At 35.6% G+C, this 20115-nt stretch overlaps 1 protein-coding gene across 1 annotated transcript in view; it reads left to right on the forward strand.

The window, feature by feature from the left end:
- The first annotated feature begins 849 nt into the window (after positions 1 to 849).
- LOC111526632 (pregnancy zone protein-like) overlaps positions 850 to 20115 on the forward strand; it is a 48691-nt gene continuing 29425 nt past the window's right edge. The window contains exons 1-13 of the mRNA XM_023192419.1: positions 850 to 929; positions 2279 to 2462; positions 3743 to 3896; positions 4043 to 4095; positions 4641 to 4661; positions 5102 to 5270; positions 6658 to 6742; positions 8477 to 8600; positions 10875 to 10989; positions 12603 to 12712; positions 14505 to 14663; positions 15299 to 15526; positions 16759 to 16822. Of these exons, the coding sequence (XP_023048187.1) occupies positions 850 to 929; positions 2279 to 2462; positions 3743 to 3896; positions 4043 to 4095; positions 4641 to 4661; positions 5102 to 5270; positions 6658 to 6742; positions 8477 to 8600; positions 10875 to 10989; positions 12603 to 12712; positions 14505 to 14663; positions 15299 to 15526; positions 16759 to 16822 (1546 nt within the window). The remainder of the gene's footprint in view (positions 930 to 2278; positions 2463 to 3742; positions 3897 to 4042; positions 4096 to 4640; positions 4662 to 5101; positions 5271 to 6657; positions 6743 to 8476; positions 8601 to 10874; positions 10990 to 12602; positions 12713 to 14504; positions 14664 to 15298; positions 15527 to 16758; positions 16823 to 20115) is intronic.

The following is a 20115-nucleotide window of genomic DNA, read 5'->3' on the forward strand; positions in this document are numbered from 1 at the left end:
TTTAACAATGGGACCTTTCTTCTTTTCAGTGTTCCATAAAAATAAATTCTAACATCTGAATCCCCCTTGGAAAGCAAACAGGATGATGCATCACTGTTGATAAAATATTTTCTATCACTCAGGATAAAATTAAATAAGAATGTTCATCAAAGAGAGATCATTTTCTTAGAGAATAAAATAAGTTAATTGAATTTGTATTCTAGATGTTGAATGAACTAAGAAATAGTAATTATATATTACATACGTTGTTATACCCAATGAACAGCCCTTTTTAAAATAATAAATATAAGAATGCCTATACAAATCAAAAGTGAATCTTTCAAGCAATGGAGAGGTTGCTCCCAAACTTATTTTATTTAAAATTCTGTGTCAGATTTCTTTTCCGTGTTTCAGTGAAGAGCCAGTTAGGATGAATCTTAGGTGAAGAATATATGTCATGCTCCCTAGATTACCAAAACATATTTGGGATATGGATTTACATTAATACCTTTTTTTAAAAATGCAAGAATATTGGTTTATTTCATCAAGCCATGTAATTTATTTTGTATTTTCATGAAAATAGTCTTAAAACTGATTAATGACCTGAGCTAGTGGTAGCCTCAAACTACTATTTTTCAGGAATTTAGAAAATTTGAGAAAGTGGATAAAATAATACCTATAGTCATGAAAATTATCTGGAATTGATTTTTTTTATGCTGGAAGTAGTTAATATGTTACAAAAATAAATGATTGGCAGTTTACTTTCACTGCCCATCAGATGAAATAAAAACCAGTGAGCTGGAGCAAGAACAGGGTTAAAAGAATCGAGGGCTCAGACTCCCATTCTGCCCTCCTCCCTTCTGCACCATAATGGGAAATCAACTGCCCCAGCCAGTCTTGATCCTGCTTTTCCTGCTCCTTCCCAGTGATGCTTCAGCTGCTGCAGAACCGTAAGCACTATTTCCAGAAACTTATATTGTCCTCCTTTTTTCCCATCATATTATCTCTTTGATCTGTATTTCCTAATTCCCTACACAATTTTCTGCTGTCAAAGGGACCAGGAAGGATCAGCAAGTCACTACTACTCATGCGGAAAGAGACATCCTCCAATTTCAGGAAGCTCACAGACATAAGGCAGCACCATCTATGAAACATTTACCAGAAAAGAATATAAAATTCCTACCCAAAAAGGGATACTTTTTATTGATTCATAAAATGGATTGCACATCATGACAATTGTGAAATGACTCAGTACCTGTGTTTTCCTCAAGTCAGGGATTGCCAAGATGAATGTATGCTCTACAGACAACCCAGGAGTTGTGTGTCAGTTCACTCAATCCTTTGGCACACCTTTAGGAGCTGGCATTAGGTCTTGGGAATCTACAGATTAACAAAATTCAGACGCTGCCCTCAACACCTCACAGTATGGAAAAGTAGAGAGATGGTGCACAGAGAATGAACTGTAGAAGAAAAATAGAAGCAGGGATTGCAGGATTCTGTCAGAATACTTCCAAAGAAAGCTCATTCTTCAAGAGGCCTGATGGAAGAGAGAAGGCTTCACCAAATTCTGCACAGAGAAAGTCACTTTTGAGATAAGTCTTAGGAAGCAAATAGAAGTTTTCCAGGTAGACAGGGACACTCAGGAAGAGAGAGAAGAGTGTGCACACGTACAGCATCCCCAGATGTCATGTGTCTGGGTGATTGTGAGAGGCGGTTGGTGAGAGGAGAGTGGTATTTTCTTCCGGGTGTGTATGGCAGTATGTCTGGTGATTAGCCTAGCTCAGCTTGCCTTGTCTCCATCACCAAAGAGCTAAAGAAAGAAGATATTTTTGCTCCCATGGTCGTAGTGAAAAGCAATTCAGTTTCTCCCCATGTATTAAATGTTATATCTTTCTTAGTTTCCTGGAACAAAGAGATTTGTAGCAACATTCATGCAAAACCCAAGACCACCTGCAGAGAGGTCCTTAATGCTTTCAATGATGATTTGTTGATTGATTCACATGTTGAAATTTTTATCCAAAATACATAATAACTCATGGATTGCTTACCCATGGCTATTGACAGGTTTTCTAATATTACGTGTGTATTTCCACAACAGAAGAGAACCATATCTGGGGTTTAATTTGTGGTTTTCTCAGTTCCTCAGATCTTTTGGGTTGGCCTTTGGAGAATACACTCCTGCTGAAATCTGTCTCTGTTCTATGATTGGTGACAAAAGCAAAAATTACTTAGAAAATGGCCATAATAATGATGTCTTTTTGACCCCTCCATAGTTAATTTGGACTTTTCCTCTCCACAGGCAGTACCTAGTACTGGTCCCATCGCACCTCTACACTGGAGTTCCTGAAAAGGCCTGTGTCATCCTTAATCACCTGAATGAGACGGTGGCACTGAAAGTAACTCTGAGGTACGAAATGCAGAACAATCCCCTCTTCACAGACCTGGTGACGAAGAGGAACTATTTCTACTGCAGTTCCTTCATGGTCAGTACTGCTCCTTGAAATAAGGGAGCTGGAAAGAGAAAGAGCATATTATATTAGCTGATACCTTTGGTTCTGATCCTTTGAAAATAAAAATGCATAATGAAAGAAAAATGAGAAATACAGGTGAATCTCAATTTACATTTTCTTTCTCTTTTTTTTTGAGACGGAGTCTCGCTCTGTCACCCAGGCTGGAGTGCAGTGGCATGGTCTCATCTCACTGCACTCCACCTCCTGGGTTCACGCCATTTTCCTGCCTCAGCCTCCCAAGTAGCTGGGACTACAGGCGCCCACCACCGTGCCCAGCTAATTTTTGTATTTTTAGTAGAGATGGGATTTCACTGTGTTAGCCAGGATGGTCTCAATCTCCTGACCTTGTGATCCACACGCCTTGGCCTCCCAAAGTGCTGGGATTACAGGCGTGAGCCACGGCGCCCAGCCTCAATTTAGATTTTAAGAATGGAAGTTCTACTGAATATGCTCACATGATATTTACAAACAAGTGTCATGCATAAAATTTAACAGTAGTTATAGAAAGGATTTAATCTGATCTTAAATTTCTGAGGTAAATAATATTCATGCTATTACAGATAGAAACACTGAGATTTATAAAGTCAAATAACTTATATAAGATCTCACCAATGGTTGATAGTTGATGTATTATCCTTTTAATCTTTTACTACTTAAGGTATTAATTGTTTAATCATACATGACTACCACAAATAATAACATAAATTTTCTTTTGAGACAGGATCTCTTTCTGGTACCCAGGCTGGAGTGCAGTGGTGCCATCAAGGCTCACTGCAGCCTTGGCCTCCCAGGCTCAGTTGATCCTCCCACCTCAGCCTCCTGAGTAGGTGATAATATAGCTGGTCTTGAACTCCTGCGCTCAAGCAATCTGCCCACCTTGGCCTCCCTAAGTGCTGGGACTATAGGCATGAGCCACTGTGCCTGGCCATATAATATATAATGTTGTTGATCTTTGAAAAATAAAATTTAATAATTATTTTAATATCACCATTTTACTGTGAAAATGTAAGCATCCCATTTCAGTCATAACTGGCTTGAAAGAATTAGTTCATCTTATTACAATATTTTCTCCTTCAATCATGTTACTGTCATGTTACAACATCATCATAATCTACTTTTAAAACAAGGAGCATAATCCTTGACTTTGTCCCTTACTAATTCTTAGGGACTAAGCAGGAAGACAGAAACTCCTAATGGCTGAGAAATTCAGAAATAAGTCTGGGCAGATTCTTCAGCTCATTTCTGTTTTACAGATTCCAGAATTACCATCTTCCTGGGTGGTCATTGCTGTGGAGGTAAAGGGGGCAACTCTGCATTTCACAAAGAGCAAATCAATACATATAACTACGGCAGAGAACCTAGTCTTTGTCCAGACAGACAAATCCATATACAAACCAGGACAAACAGGTATGAGGAATCAAATGAGCAAGGGGAACTTTGGGAGAGGGGAGGAGCTTCTTTCTTACTTTATTCTGCAATCCTGGGAATTCGGGCATGCTGTTACTACCCCAGGCTACACTGGGAGATTTCACAGGAAAATACCTCTGTTTCAGTGAAATTCCGTGTTGTCTCTATGGATGTCAATTTCCACCCTTTGGATGAAATGGTGAGTCTCATAACGACGGGTGATGGTTGAGGGAAAATACAAGGCCTATTCTTTTAGGAAACTTAAGACCAATAAAAGAGGTATTTTAAACCCACCGCAGGAAGATCTCACAAGGATATCTCTGCTAGAAGAATAAGGGAGGTCAGATCAAGGCACTCCATAAACCGCATTCTTAAAATGAATTCAGTATGCAGTTGAAGTTGTCCTTTTAAAGATTCCAGTTACTTTCATTAAATAAATGTGTGAATTTGATTTCCCTCTTAAACAAATATCATCTGTGAAATAATAATAAGCTTATTATTCGGACCTTTTTATCTAAATAGGTTTCCTCAATTGTATGTTATTTAACAATAGGAAAGTCATGACTTCTTGCAAGATGTATGTCCCACACTAAACATATAAAGTGCTGTGAACCAGATGGGGTATTTCCCCATTTGGAATATACAGACTCACTTTCTCTGGCCCACATACTCTGTCAGTGCTGGTGTCTGGTTTTCTCCTTCTATATTCTACCACATGCTCATATTATCTTTTTTTCTTTTCAGTTTCCAGTGGTTTATATTGAGGTAAGTGGTATACTGTACATTACAACTGGAATGAGGACTCGCTACAAGTTACATTAAATTGCCTCTGTCCCTTCCCTCATCATTTCACCAAAGCTAAACAAATACTGTTTTTCTGTCCACCTTAAATTCTAAGTGGATAAGATGTAAATGCAGGAACATTTCTTGAGATGACTCCTCCAATATTTCTGACCAAAATAAATATACATAATACCAAAAAGAGGCATCAGTATGAAATGTTATCTGTAATATCTCATCGCTAGTAAACTTTTTGCCCTTATCTCAGGCTGGAATTCCTATAAAACTTTGTTAATACCTTTGGGCCAATTTACCAACCATCTGTGATCCAGCTGCCTATGTCATTCTTACCTGCAAAGCTGCCCTTCTACTCAAAGGTATATATTTCAATTGTTTCTATGAACTCATCATATTTTCACCTATAGGACCCCATGAAGAACCGAATTTTCCAAAAGCAAAGTCTCAAATTGCAAGGGGGACTCATCCAACTCTCTTTCCCGCTATCAGTGGAGCCCATTCTGGGTTCCTACAAGATTATGCTGCAGAAAGAGTCAGGGAAGAAAATAGAGCGCTCATTTGAGGTGAATGAATATGGTAAGAATGCCCTATGTGTAAGGCATTTACAACATCAGAGTATTTAAGATTAGATAATTTTCACATATAGGTAAGAATCAAAGGTCTAGCATACGATAGTTGAAAATTAGCAAGCTTTTAAATTTACCCATATATTTGCTAAGTGCTTTTTACGCACTACCACATTTAATTCTCACAATGCCCCTCTGGGGCAGATACTATTATTATTCCCATTTTGCAAATGAGCGTATCAGTACTGGAAAAGTTAGTAACTTAAAAAAATCACAGAGTCATTAAGGGGTGAGAAAGATTTGAATTGCTACTCAAACATAAATTGTTAACCAATACTTTGTGTCAGCTACATACACTATATATCTATTTTTTATATTTTATAACAAAGTATTTCCTGGGGTTATTTTATGGTTGTCTATAACCTACACCTATACTACTCTAATCAACTACGATTCCTAAACCATATAATTTAGCAATCAACTAAACTAAAGTTCAACTAAGTATAGTAATCAACTAAACTTTAACACACTTGATTTCGTTAGTACTCAACCATAGTTGATTACTAAGTCAGACATTGAAGCCATCTTATTAGTTATCAGTTATGTAGATTTTGTAATGTAAATTAAATATTTTATGCCATGACTGAGAAGTCCTGTCACAAAACATGGTTCCCAAAATTCATCAGAACTGCCATCAAAATCACAGAATAGGATTATATTATAGGAATAACACCTTACAAAACTGTGAGAGAAGCTAGAAAAGTAAGAGGCCATCAGGAGGAGTTGACAGATGAGAGAAAATTACTAGCCAGTTCTGAAGCATGATTAGGGGTATATAAATGTGAGCTTGCAAAGGCCTGGGAAGCCAGGAACCCTCAGCTGCCCAAGTGCACCAACCATTCAGAGGAGCTGACAGAAGAATCTGTGGAAGATTATTACCTCTGCACTCCGCATAGCTACCACTTCAGTAGGCTTGTAGCCAAGTGTCAGATGGTAGGCCTGAGACCTCTGTTAGTCAGCAGGGCTAGCATTTGGGAGGAAGAGCTGGGCATACGGAGGGAAAGAATAAGAATACATTGAAACCTATTGGTCCCGCCTTACCACATTAACTGTGATGATCTTCAGGGACTAATCATGCTGCCTTCCCTCTATCTGGGAAATCTTGCACAAATTCAGAGAAAGAGAGGCTAGGAAATGTATTATCAGCTTAACCAAGTGAATGTAGCACAGACTGCTCATGGTAATGAATGACTTCTCCTTCTCAGTACTGTCCCTGTTGTAGCTGAAGTCATTTCATGTGATCACGTGTTGAAGGTTCTGTCATAGCATCTGCTGCTAATACTTGCAAGATCTCCGGCCCGCTCTCACCTTTGTTTTTTTCTTTTTTATTAAAACAGTTTTGCCTAAATTTGAGGTCCAAGTAAAAATGCCCAAGGTTATTGGTTTTCTAGACGAAGAATTTGTGGTAACCACCTGTGCCTTGTGAGTTGCATTTTTTTTCCATCTCATTTCTATTTCCATACTCTATCTGAGGGGAGGTATTGTAAATAACAGTTACTAAACTTGGAAGTATTTTAATTAGGAGAGGAATAACTCTCTTTGTAGCTTGCCTCACGGTAGGGAGCAGGGATGGCAGCAGATGACACATCTGCTTATTGTAAAATCATTTACTGGACATTTGAAATGTGCCAGACAATGTTCTAAGTGCCTTGTGCTTACTAACATTTTTATTCTGTAAGTAATCTTGTGAGATGGGGAGGATTATCATCCTCAATTTACAATGGAGAAACTATAACATTCAGAGAAGAAGAAATTTGCTCACATTACTGCAGATAGTAAATGGTAAACTGGAATTTAAATCCAATGGTCTGGAACCAGACCCCAAACTCTTCACCACTATTCTATATTGGTTCTGCAATTTAAATAGCAATCTAGCTTTATGAAGCATTTATGTATCCTAGACTCAGTGCTCAACTGAATCTAGGCCATCCAACTAAGGATCTCATGCTCATGCCTTCTGTGTCCAATTACCTCCCTTTTTTCACTGCTTCTAATTAAACTATGGAAAGACATGGGAAATAGTTGGGAGAAAGTTAGGCTCAAGTCCTGGATGCATATGACAGAATTAAAAATACATATTGTAGTTATTTCTTCCTTCGATTGCCTTTTAGTGCCTTTTAGTGCACTACAGCATCCTCCACACACACGAGACAAGTGTATGTCCCCTCTTGCTTTTGTGAGCAGCATGAGCAACATGTTTTCATCCTTTTCACTAGACTCAGTGCTTTAAATTTTTCATCAGAGGGAAGGCCTTTTGATCCAGATTTGAAGATTCCAAAAGTAATTGGAATTTAGTAGATGATTGATGACTTTATCAGCACTTAAAGGAATTCAGGGGGAAAAAGAACTATAAAAAGGAGAAGCTTGGGGAACTGACCCTACACCTTATCTCCCCCATCATTTGGGTGAAAGCAATAGATTTCAAACATCAGTGTTCATCAGAATCTATGGGGTGAGGGGTGTGCTTACTTAAAATGCAGATTCTCTGGCCCCATGTCCAATGATTCCAATCATACATCTGAGGAAAGTCTCAGAAATCTGCATGTTAACATGTATCCCAGATCATTTCAATGTTGGTGGTCCACAAAACACTTTTTTGAGAGACCACAAATTAGTTATGGCTTTGTGTCATATCCTTCTATCATATTAGGCAGAATCAAACTGAGTCATTATGTATAACATTTTTGTTTTATAGCTACTATTTTCCATCTAACTTCTCATTTATTTTCTTAAAGTGCTTATAAATCAAGGAGAACTCAGAAATACGCTCTCTACATAGTCTTAATATGTTGCCCTAAAACAATGTAGGAGGTGTTGTCAAAGCTGGAATCATGACCTAGATAATCTGACAGCTGAGAAAGAGGGAAATAGGACAGTCTTACAGTAAAACTGCAGCTAAAAGGGAAGAAAGCTCTGAGAAAAACTAAATTGGTAATTTTCCATTTGGACTTGTTTCAAAAAGATTCTTCTAGTACTTTTTCTTAGAGTTATGGACAATTAAGACGCAGTCTCTCAGATTAAGTGTTTATAAAATGCAAATAATATGGAAGGTAATAAATTGCTTAAGGTGGATGTATGAATGGATCAAATCAGTTGAAGAAACATCAGTATTATTTGTATTAAGTAGCTTTTTGCATGGCCACCTTATTGTTATAGGTACACATATGGAGAGCCTGTCCCTGGTATGGTGACACTTAGTGTATGCAGAAAATACTCATTATACTGTTTCAGCTGCCACAACACACATTCACGAAGTATCTGTGAAGAATTCAGTCAACAGGTACGTGGAAATCACTCTCCTCAGGACGCTAAAACCAAGGTTTTCTCTTCTCATGGATTACAATATTGAATACAATACAACAGAGAATAATGTTTGAAATACCCATCAAGCAAAATGATGGAGTGGGGGAAAAATTTTAAGATGGTCTGGCAGTGTTAAGGGCTCACTTGAGGGTTGGGCTCATGAGTTTCTAGTCGTATTTATTTGGTTAGTTTGGTAATTTCCTTCCAACAGCAATCAAAATGCCAGATATAAGGGCATAAAAGGATGTGGAAGGATCCAAAGTTGGCTTTTATCAAACAGAAAAGAGAAAAATGTGTGTGGCAGGTGTTAAGAATTTGGCTAGTGGGAGAATCAAATGGCATGCCATGGAAAGTAAACTGCGCTGGAATAATGTTAAACAAGTATAAGGCTGAAAAAAGGAAGACTTCGAAGGACAAAGGATTAGAAGCCCAAAACACGTCAAGGAAGAAGTGGAATAAGAATAATTAAGGGAAACAGCTGAAAGTAGAATATGATATATTAAAAAATAAAAGGCAAAAATTACTAATTCCAGAGGCAGAGTATGCAAAAAGTCCAGGATGTGGCAGTATGAGCAGACACTGTAGGGGTGATGCAGGGCAGGTAAGCCCCCACATGGGGGGTGTAGCCCAAGAGAGTTCTTTTCTTCACCCGGGGAAAGAATTCAAGGGCAAGCCAGAGGTGTTAGAGACAGCAACGTTGATTGAAGCAGCAGTGTACAGCAGCAGCAGAGGTACTGCTCCTTGCAGAGCAGGGCTACCCCGTAAGCAGTGTGCCCACAGTAGCAGCTCAAAGGGAGTACTCTAGTCATATCTACACCCTTTTTTAGTTACATGGAAATTAAGATGCAGATTATGCAGAAATTTCCAGGAAAAAGGTGGTAACTTCTAAGTTGTCAGGCCATTGCCATGGAAAAGGGCATTAACTCCGGGTGTTGCCATGGCAACGGTAAACTGACATGGCACACTGGTAGGCATGTCTTATGGAAAGCAGCCTCCCCTGCATCTCTGTTTTAGTAAGTTCCCTCTTTGGTCCAGTGTCTGAGACCTGCTTCCAAAGTTGAGTCCCACCTCTTACCTCAAGGGTACGGAAAAGAAAGTTATCAAAGCTGCAGAGAGCAAATGAATGAGAGGCCAGAATAGTGAATATAATAATGAACACCAAGGCAGACACTGATAAGCAAGATACCATAAGAGGAATCTAGCTGCCCAAATCTGTAATGTATCAGGGAGACTAGTATTAACTTCTATTTTCAAGTGAGTCATGACATCTATATAAAAATAAATAAGATTCAATTTTATTATGCAATGAAGATTTTCATATAAATAAATTAAAAATGAAAACAAATCTTTATTAAAACATGTACCCCAACATTTAGTTTGAGAACTTGGTTATGGCGAGGATTCATCCATTTAAAAAATGTATATATTCCTATTAATATCCTAGATATCGAGAATATACAGTTAAGAACATAACAATCCTGGCTAGGTGCAGTGGCTTACACCCGTAATCCCAGCACTTTGAGAGGCTGATGTGAGAAAATCGCTTGAGCCTGGGAGTTTGAGACCAACCTGTGCAATATAGTGAGACCCCCATCTCTATAAAAAAATAAAAATCAGCCGGTGTGGTGGCACATACTTGTCGTCCCAACTACTCGGGAGGCTGAGGTAGGAGGATCTCTTGAGCCCAGGAGGTTGAGGCTGCAGTGAGCCATGATCATGACCACTGCACTCTAGCCTGGGTGACAGAGTGAGACTCCGTCTCAAAATAAAACAAAACAAAAACAAAAACAAAAACCCAACAACAACAACAAAAACACATAGCAATCCTTAGTCAATATTTAGGTAATGGTGGTTATGAAAGCCTTCTCAGAATAGGTTATGTCTGAGTTAAGTTTTTGGCTAAGGTAAGAATGGGAGAAAGAAAATTATCATTTGAGGAACAACATATGCAAAGAGATAGAATTACAAAATATCATGGCACGTTTGGAAATGCTAGAAAGTTTCATATGGCAGAAATGGAATCCGTTTTCAGAAAAGAGGGGAGAAGCCAAAGGTTGATAATGAATAAATCAATGATGAATGAAGAAACTTTATGTCATTCTTGGGCTTGGGAAAAGACAAGCACAAAAAGGATGGTCAGAACATTTGTTACATATATTTTTATGGCCAATAAAAAAGTTCTCATAAATTGACAGCAGACTTTTTAAGTAGCATATTGGAAGACCCGAGAATTCTCTTTCTTTCTCTTCAGACAGACACTGAAGGATGTTTCACACAACTCATAAAAACTAAAATATTTCAGCTGAGACGAAAAGGGTATGACATGACAATACATGTGGAAGCCAAGGTCAAAGAGAAGGGAACCGGTTTGTATTATTCTGAAGTATTTATTAATGTGATACATATTTATCAAACTTCCATTCCATGTAAAACACTTTATAGTTTCTGGAGATTATGAAAATAACATGGTCCCTGCCCTCAAGGAATTAGGCATCTAAAAACAGAAATTAGGTGTGTGTGTGCACATAGCCATAATAACATTTCTACAAGAAATACAAAAATGAGGGCCAAGTGAGTATGAAGAGAGGTCATTAATTCTAGTATACCTTCTAGAGCCCAAAGAAAACCTTATGGCTAAAATAGCATTTCAACTGATTTATATAGGGTAGGTAATACTTTGAAAGATTAATGATGGAAAGGGAAAACGTGTTAAGCATCAAAAACTGTGTTTGATCTCAGACGAATCTGAAAATGGAGGGTGAGAAAAGTAAATCATACACTAAAGAGTTTAGATTTATTCTGAAAAGCTGGAATATCTTTCAATATATTTGAGAAGAATAATCTAAATAAATTGATGTTCTTAAAAGGTAAGTTTAGCAGAACTGAAGAGGATAGGGTAGATGAAAAAATGTGCTACAATGTGGTATGTCAGAAGATTAATCAAAGATGACCCCAAAGATTCCAAATTTGGGGTCTAGAAGATGGAAATGCCATTAACCAAGATAATGAGTCAATGAAAAAGAACTGTTGAGATGTGTTAAAGATAATTAATTATAACTTGGAATATCAAAATGGAAGTGGATGTATTTAGCTGATAATTTTAAAAGAGAACCAGAGTTAAATTAGGACCAGAGATGTAAATCCAAATCCATTCTCATTATGTCTATGTCCTCTTAAGAGTGAATGCAAATACTCTGAAAGGAGCTCTTAGCACTGCTAAATTTAGGATAGAGACAGAACAAAGAGGTGTCCAAGGACAGAAACAACTGCATTTAGGAGATAGTAATAAATAAATCAGCATAATGAAATAGGAAGTCAGAGAGCTGGGGAAAAACAAAGAGGAGAATTTTTTAGAAGCCCCTGGAAGGAAGAGTTTCAGTGGTACTTAGTGTGGAGTACTACCGAGAGTTCATGTACAATGAAGTCTGAGATGAGAATTCCATATGGAGGGCAAGTAAGGAATCTTTTAAGACTTTGATAGCGCTGTGTTTTTGATAAGAACAAGATACGGAATACACATCATTGAATGGAAAAGCACCAGGTGTTCACTATCCTTTGGATAGCTCATGCAGGGAAACGACAGGTCTTTCTGGAAATAAAGTTTGTTTTAGAAATTCAAGCATATTTTGGGCCATTGTGATTATGAAGAATCTAACCATGTACAGAAAGTTATGGAGGGAGAGCAGGGATGTGAGAGAGGGAAAAACAAAGATGGAGCAAGATCATAGAGGAGATGAGAAAATATAGAACATAGGTGGAAAACCAGAGGAATGAGGGATGATGGATACCAATAATGTTTCATGTGAAGGTGAAGCTAATGTCAAGTTGCTGGTCAAATAGCTTGTAAGTGTGGGAAACTCTGGCAAGAATAAAGAAAAGAGAATGTGGATGGTATTTTGTTATGATGAAGTGAGGCTGGGGAGGAAGTAGGAGGTGAGTTTTTAATATGTAGAATGGTTCAACTTCATTTATTTTTCAGGATTGGAATTAACTGGGCATGGATCATGTGAAATCACAAATACCTTAAGCATATTGAGATTTACTAAAGTAGATTCACATTACAGAAGTGGACTCCCCTGGTATGGACAGGTAAAACAAAATTTTTTTTAACATAATCACAGTTTGGGGCATGAGGTTTTTAAGAAAATGAAGTTTTAAATCACAAAATCAAAATTTATTTTAAAAAGTAATATTTCAAATAGGAAAAAAGTACAGCAGATTATAATTTAAAAAGCAAATATAATCACAAAATCCAGAAAAACAAAGCATGTTTTATTAACTTCCTAACACACCTCTGTAATACATTTGTGTAGTTTAGCTGCATACTCTTTGATTGTCTCTTTATAAACAATGATTTTGTAACATAATTTTTACGGGAAGAATTCAAACATATTCTTTCACCTAGATGATTGAATTTTTTATTACTGGTAGTTTTTAAAGTTGTTTTCCATTTCAAAGTTTCATATAGATATCAATATTGGTAAATTGTAGAGCCAATAATTTAGTAAACTATTTTCTTTCATATAAGAGATGCAAGATTTCTAGGTATTTTAAATTATCTTTTGTAGTAACTAATCTTTGAACTAACAGTTCATGGGCAAATGCTTCAAGCTATATTTTGAATTTTATATTTGATATTTTATACTTGAATTTTAGATTTTCTTCATTTATCCTAGTATTTCATATTAAATTATCGAGAAATTAATAAATATATAGATATAGTTTCATATGGCCATTTCAGGTAGAGAGAAGATCATGAGAAAAACTGATGACTTGAAGGGTGAGTATGACATGGTCAGAAATGTAAGATAAAAGGGAGACTGTCTAAGGCTCTAGGTATGAAACAGTTTTTCAAGAGCAAAGCACTAAAAAGCAGCCAGTGTGATGACAGCTTAGGTTAAAGACATGACCAAATTGACTGAATAATTGCAGGCAAGCAAGAACAGTTATTAAGGTCTTTTAAGATATGGTAAGAATTTTGGATTGAGAAGTGAAGAAAGAAGAAGTTTTAAGAAAGAGAGTAACACGATCAAGTTAGCTCAAGCTGTATAGAATGGTTTAGACAAGAATGAAGCAGCAAGGAAATGCAGAAGATTAAATAGAAAGCTACTGGAAACCAGATGGGAAAAATATTGTGGTTTTAACTAGAATGGTAGCAGCAAATTTGGAGAGAAGCAGATAGAATCAATATATATTTGATGGGAGATGGGGAGAGGAGATAGCACTTGACAATAAGTTTGAGATAAGCACTGAAAGCGAGAAAATGACTCATTAAAAAAAAACCCACTTCTCAATATTCCTGCATCAGTTATCTGATAGATGGAAGAACCATATACCGAAAGAGAGAACACTGGAGGTGGAGAAAGTTTGGGAAAGTAGTGTAATGATCTCACTTTTTGATACTCTCAATTTGAGTGCCCATGAGATATCCAAAGAGAACTATTCAAGATTTTGAAATCTATTGCATAACAGGATGATTATAGTCAGTAATAATATATTGTACATTTCAAAATAATAAATAAATTACAAATGTCTCATCTGAAAAAGTGGTGAGTGAGGTGATATATATGTTAGTATATTTAATCATTCCACGTTGTATACATATATAGAGACATCACATTGTACCCAGGAAATGTATGTAATTATGATTTGTGAATTTAGAATAATCATGGAAAATAAACTGCCATTTAGCTTTCAAAATAATTTTTAAAAAGAAGTATTAAAAAGAAAAATCATAGTTTAGAGTTCAGAAAACAAGTCTCATTTTCAGATTCTAAGATCTTCAGTAAATGACAGGGAGTGACCTGGAGGTAAACATGACAGAGTGGAAGATGTTATTGCCATATGACACTTTAACCAACTATGACTTTTATATCTCTAGGTTCTTCTAGTCAATGAAAACCATCAGCCAATCACCAACAAAACTGTAGATGTTCATGTGAATACTAGATACTATTTCAGTGCAACTACTGATGAGCTTGGCTTGGTGAACATTTCCATGGACACCACCAACTACGTATCACCTTTTCTCACAGTTTCAGTAAGTGGAAAGGGGCATCTGGGACCAAAAAGATAGAGATTACTGTGGCCAGGATAATTTAAAGATATTTGAGAAGCATGTGAACTCTAGGAGTTAAAAAAAAAAAAGTGATAAAGAGTAAAATGTAAATTAAACAATATAGAGACCTAAATTATAAAAACAGAAAAGTCTGCCAGAAATCTTTTACTTGTAGGTAAACTCTGTTGACAATATGATTTAGGTTCAAGAGACATTGAATAGATCATCTTGATATTCCTTTGAAAAACTGAATATTTTTATGATTCTAATACAAGTAAGATCTTGTTTGATTTCTTTGGCATACTACTATTTTTGTTCTGTGTTGAATATTCAAATGTTCTTATGCAATTTGCAGCCATAGCATGTTAAGAAAAAGTAATTGACCTTGTTTATGAATGAATAACATCTACTAAATCAGTACAGCATAAGCTTAAATGATCTCAAGGGGAAGCAGTTTATAGATTATGCTATATTTAAGAAAGCAGCCTTTCTATATGGCTTTATTATATTGCTTTATGTATATACATAAAAATAAATACATATACATATTTTTATATATTTTTGCAATCATATATATAATAGATATATATTAAACAGCTTATTTATTCTTCCATTAGGTCAAATACAAAGAGAGTAACAATTCTTTTGATAACTGGTGGCTTGCTGAGTTTCATAAGCAAACATCTCATACCGCAAAGCATTTTTTTTCCCCAAGCAAGAGTTATATTCACCTCAAACCTACTATTGGTACTTTGACCTGTGGACAAACCCAGGAGATTCAAGTACACTATATCCTGAATAAAGAGATTCTCAAGGATGAAAAAGAATTAACCTTCTACTATTTGGTAAGAATAAGAGCCACTGTAGCTCTTTCTAATTGTGTAGACTCCAAAATTGCTGGGTTCCTGTCTAAGTAATGCCATTTACAAGATAACAATAATATATTTTTTGTTGTTTTTATGCTCAAAGAGAAGTGACTTCCTAACAAATATTAATGCTTTAATTTCTCATTTATGCTCTGGTCACCACTGAAACTTTTAGAATTTTTCCTTGCAGAGTTCCAATGGCAACTTGTTGAGCAGGAGAGGAAAGAGCCTAGGATAAAATGTTTTTAGTCAAAGAGAAAATTTTTTCTTAGAACTCAGTAGATAAATAAGCAAAAGCTAAGAGCCATGAGCTACTTCAAAAGGAAATATAACTTATAAACAATCTTCTGGAAAAATATTCAATTGTAATTATTTTACAAAGCTTATGACTGGTGTGATTGCAAGGAAAAGGTACATTAACAGGCAGACTATAAATTGGAGTGATACTTTTGAGGCCAATATTCCCATGAATGCCCCCAAATTTAAAATGTCCAAGGCTAATAGTTACTCAAATAAGTCATTTTAAGAAGAAAAAGTTAAATATAGGTAATTCTGTATAAGAGCATTAACTATCAACAGCATTTTCTTAACTCCATTAAAAAATTAGAAAAATTAACAATAAATTTGAATTTCCTAGATTTATTGCTTCCTAGATATATGACCTTGAATAATTTACCAATTTCATCTGGAAAGGCAAATGTCAGTCATCTCACTTTAGTCCTGGAAATATTATTAATACCTACTTCATAGAATTATAGTGTAAATTAAACAATTAAATTAACAGTGAATTACTTAGTTCAGTTCCTGGCATATAGAGAATTCTCATACATTTAGTTTTTTAAAAATAGGGGCAATAATAGAGAATAGTTATGTATAGTTAATATCTGCCCTCACTATATATTGCTTTGCATATGGTAGATGTTTGAGATGTTTGTTGAAAAAATACATAAATTTTGTCTACATATATACATATAATATATTAGGAGTGATAAATATGAAATAAAATAGTAAAACATCATAAAATTATATATTTTTATTTAAAGTATGTAAAGACACATATATGAAGATATTGAAAAGGAAGTTTAGTGATCAAAATAACTTCTAGGTTGGGGTAATAAGGTTATGATTCATCCATATGTCAAGAATGTTTTAAAGTTAGGTTAAAATGTATTCTTTTAAATAATAATGAATATATTTCCCTCTGTCTTCAGATTAAAGCAAGAGGAAAAATCTCCCAATCAGGAATCCACGTGTTATCCATTGAACAGGGAAACAGTAAGGGTTTTCAAGATTTCCTCTTTCCTTCCCCCCTCATCTTGTCAAATTCTGAACAAGTTAGCAATTTGGAGCTATTATCACATTAGAAGAAAATGTCATCAACCTCTTCATCCAAAGATGAAGAAGCTGATGTAATAGGATGACATACTGGGTTCACTTTAGCCCAGTTAAAATTTTTTCTTCTTTGATAGCATTTCTACATTTTAAATTTTATTCCTAATAATAATATATAATCATTTTATATCTTAAATGTCTTTAAAAGGCAGAAAATAATTGAAAAATATGGAAAATAACCACAGAAAAATTTTACTTTGTGTGCTTGTGTATGCATTGCCTATGACTACTGAAATAGATTATCACCAATTTATGGGCTTAAAACAACACTTCTAATTCTTTGTTTTAGTGCCTTAAAATACCACTTCTGTCTTCTAGTTCTGGAGGTCAGAAGTCTCACTAGGCTAAACTCAAGGTGTCAGGACTGCATTCCAGCTGGAGCTTGAGGGGGGACTGTTTCCTTGCCTTTTCCAGCTTCTAGAGACCTCTTGCATTCTTTGGCTTGTGGTTCCTTTCTCTATCTTCAAATTCAGCCACACACCATCTTCAAATCTCTCTCACCTTCCTGTCTTCCTCCTAGAAAGATCCTTAGATCCTTGTGATTACATTGGGCCTACTTGGATAATCCAGAATAAACTTCACACCTCAATATCCTTAATTTAATCACTTCTGCAAAGGCCCTTTTGCCATATAAAGTAACATATGCAGAAGTTTTGGAAATTGAATAGCTTCAGGGGCCGTTATTCTATTTACCACAATCTTCCCATTGGCCCCAGAGATTCACATTCATACTTCATACAAAGTGCATTCACTCTATCCATCATCGGTAGAAGCCTCAATCCATTACAACATTAACACAAGATTAAAAGCTCACAGTTCATCAGCTCAAAAGTTCCAAATCTCAACATCTCAATCATCTACATTAGGTGTTAATGAGGTCCTGGACATAATCCATCCTAGGGCAAAAAGAGTCATCAGTCCTAAGAAGTGCTGAAATCTGGCTGGGAAAACTGTAGTTTTAACACCTGGGAATAATCCTCTTTAGTTCGTTTCTCTGTCCTCTGGGCTCAAGAATACATTCATGGAATCATTCACCCTTTTTCATGAAGGATGCGTTTGCAGCTGAATTGTTTTATCAGAACTTGTTTCCCGCTTGCATAGTTTGAGAGGTCTGACATTCTTTTATTCTATACTCTCTCTGTCCCTTTCAGTTGAAGCTGACCATGTTTCTATTAGTATAAACTTTTCAAGAGCCATGTAGGTCTCCTGTGTGTCACAGAGATTCATTCCGTTAAACAAAAAGCCTCTTCGTTGACATTTGCTGGATAATTCTATCTCCAGTTTTGACTTTTGTTGAGATGGGTAAGGGTATCTAAGAGTCATGCACTTCGAAGAGCACTTTTTTGTGACTAAATTACTCTGACATTTTAATTTATTTGCAAATAAAATCTTTAGCAAAAGTTTGTCCGGTCACATCATAGCTTTTTTTCTAGAGCACAATTTCCTGACAGTGAATGTCTTAATTTTACCGATTTTTGCAATCTAGATAAGCTGAGAAATTTCCAAATTATCAAGTCCTAGTTCATTTTTGAAGACTAATTCCTCATTCAATTTATTTTTCTCCTCTCCAGTTTTGTTATAAGCAGGAAGAAGAAACCAGACTGACCCTTTAACACTTTTCTTTAAAGATTTCTCCCTAAATATCTGAATTCATTAATATTTGGTATTTCTTTTTCTTAAATATTTTGTTGAATTTGCCAGTGAAGCCATCTGGACATAGAATTTTCTTCGTGAGAAGATTTTAAATACAAATTTATTTTCTTTAATGAAGTGCAATTTAAGTTTGCAACTACTTTAGTAAATTTTTGGTTGTGTATGTCATTTAAAATCTTGTCTATTTTTCTAAACTGTCTAATTTATTTACATAAAATAGTCCATAATATTCTTTTATAGTTTTAAAATATCTGAATTTCTATAGTGATAGAACCTCTTTCATTCAAGATACTTATAATTTATGTCTTCTTTTGATCAGTTTGGCTAGAAGCTTCTCAATTGTATTGATCATTTCAAACAGCTAGTTTTTTGTTTAATTGATTTTCTCTCTTTTTTTAATTTTATTTTTATGTCATTGTTATCCACTGATCTTTATCAGTAAAAGATTGATTTATATTTAGTCTTCTTTTTATACTTTCTTCATGAGGATGCCAGAGTCATCGATTGAGACCTTTCTTCTTTTCCAGTACAAGGGTTTAGTGTTACACATTTTCCTGTTAATAATACTTTAGCTGCATCCCATAATATTTACATGTGATACTTTCATTTTGAATCAGTTCAAAATATTTTCTGCTTTCCTTTTTGATTTCTTCTTTGAACGATGAGTTATTCAGAAGTGTGTCATTTAGTTTCTAAATGGGAGATATTTTAGAGAACTTTCTGTTACTGATTTCTAATTTAATGACATTATGATTGTATGATTTTAATTCTTTTAAATTTATGGAGATATATTATAGCTCAGAAAATATGGTCTATCTTGGTAAATGTTAGAAGGCGTATTCTGCTGCTGTTAAGTGGAGTGTTCTCTGAATGTCATTGAGGTCAACTGGATTAATAGAATTTCTCTATCTTAGATCACACTTTTCTTCTTTATTTCCTTGAATCACAAATATCTCTTAATTCCTGTTATCCTAGGAAGAATGCTTAACATTTCATAAAAAGATAAGTAAAAAAACATAATTTTTACAAAAGATAAGTACAGCTGGCCTATTTACTTGTTGCCTGTTGTCCCCAAGTTAAATCTCATAAAGAAATAATAGACTTCTTTTTGTTTGTTTGTTTCAAATTCTGAAACAAAATTGAATATTTAGGAGCTATCACTGACCGAAGCAACTTTTATTAACAGAGCTCAAATAAATTTTCAAATAAAAATTGATTTTTAATTAGTCACCTAACTCAACTATTTACAACTTTTCCTTTAAATAGTCATGTACAGTTTAATTGAAATTATTTTCTTTTTTTTTTTTTCGAAATGGAATCTCCCTCTGTGGCCCAGGCTGGAGTGCAGTGGTGCCATCTCGGTTCACTGCAAACTCTGCCTCCCAGGTTCACGCCATTCTCCTGCTTCAGCCTCCTGAGTAGTGGGGACTACAGTCGCCCGCCACCACGCCTGACCAATTTTTTGTATTTTTAGTAGAGACGGGGTTTCACCATGTTAGCCAGGATGGTCTCGATCTCCTGAC

This window comes from Piliocolobus tephrosceles, chromosome 10 (assembly GCF_002776525.5).
Source record: "Piliocolobus tephrosceles isolate RC106 chromosome 10, ASM277652v3, whole genome shotgun sequence".
In the NCBI taxonomy this organism is placed as follows: Eukaryota; Metazoa; Chordata; class Mammalia; order Primates; family Cercopithecidae; genus Piliocolobus; species Piliocolobus tephrosceles.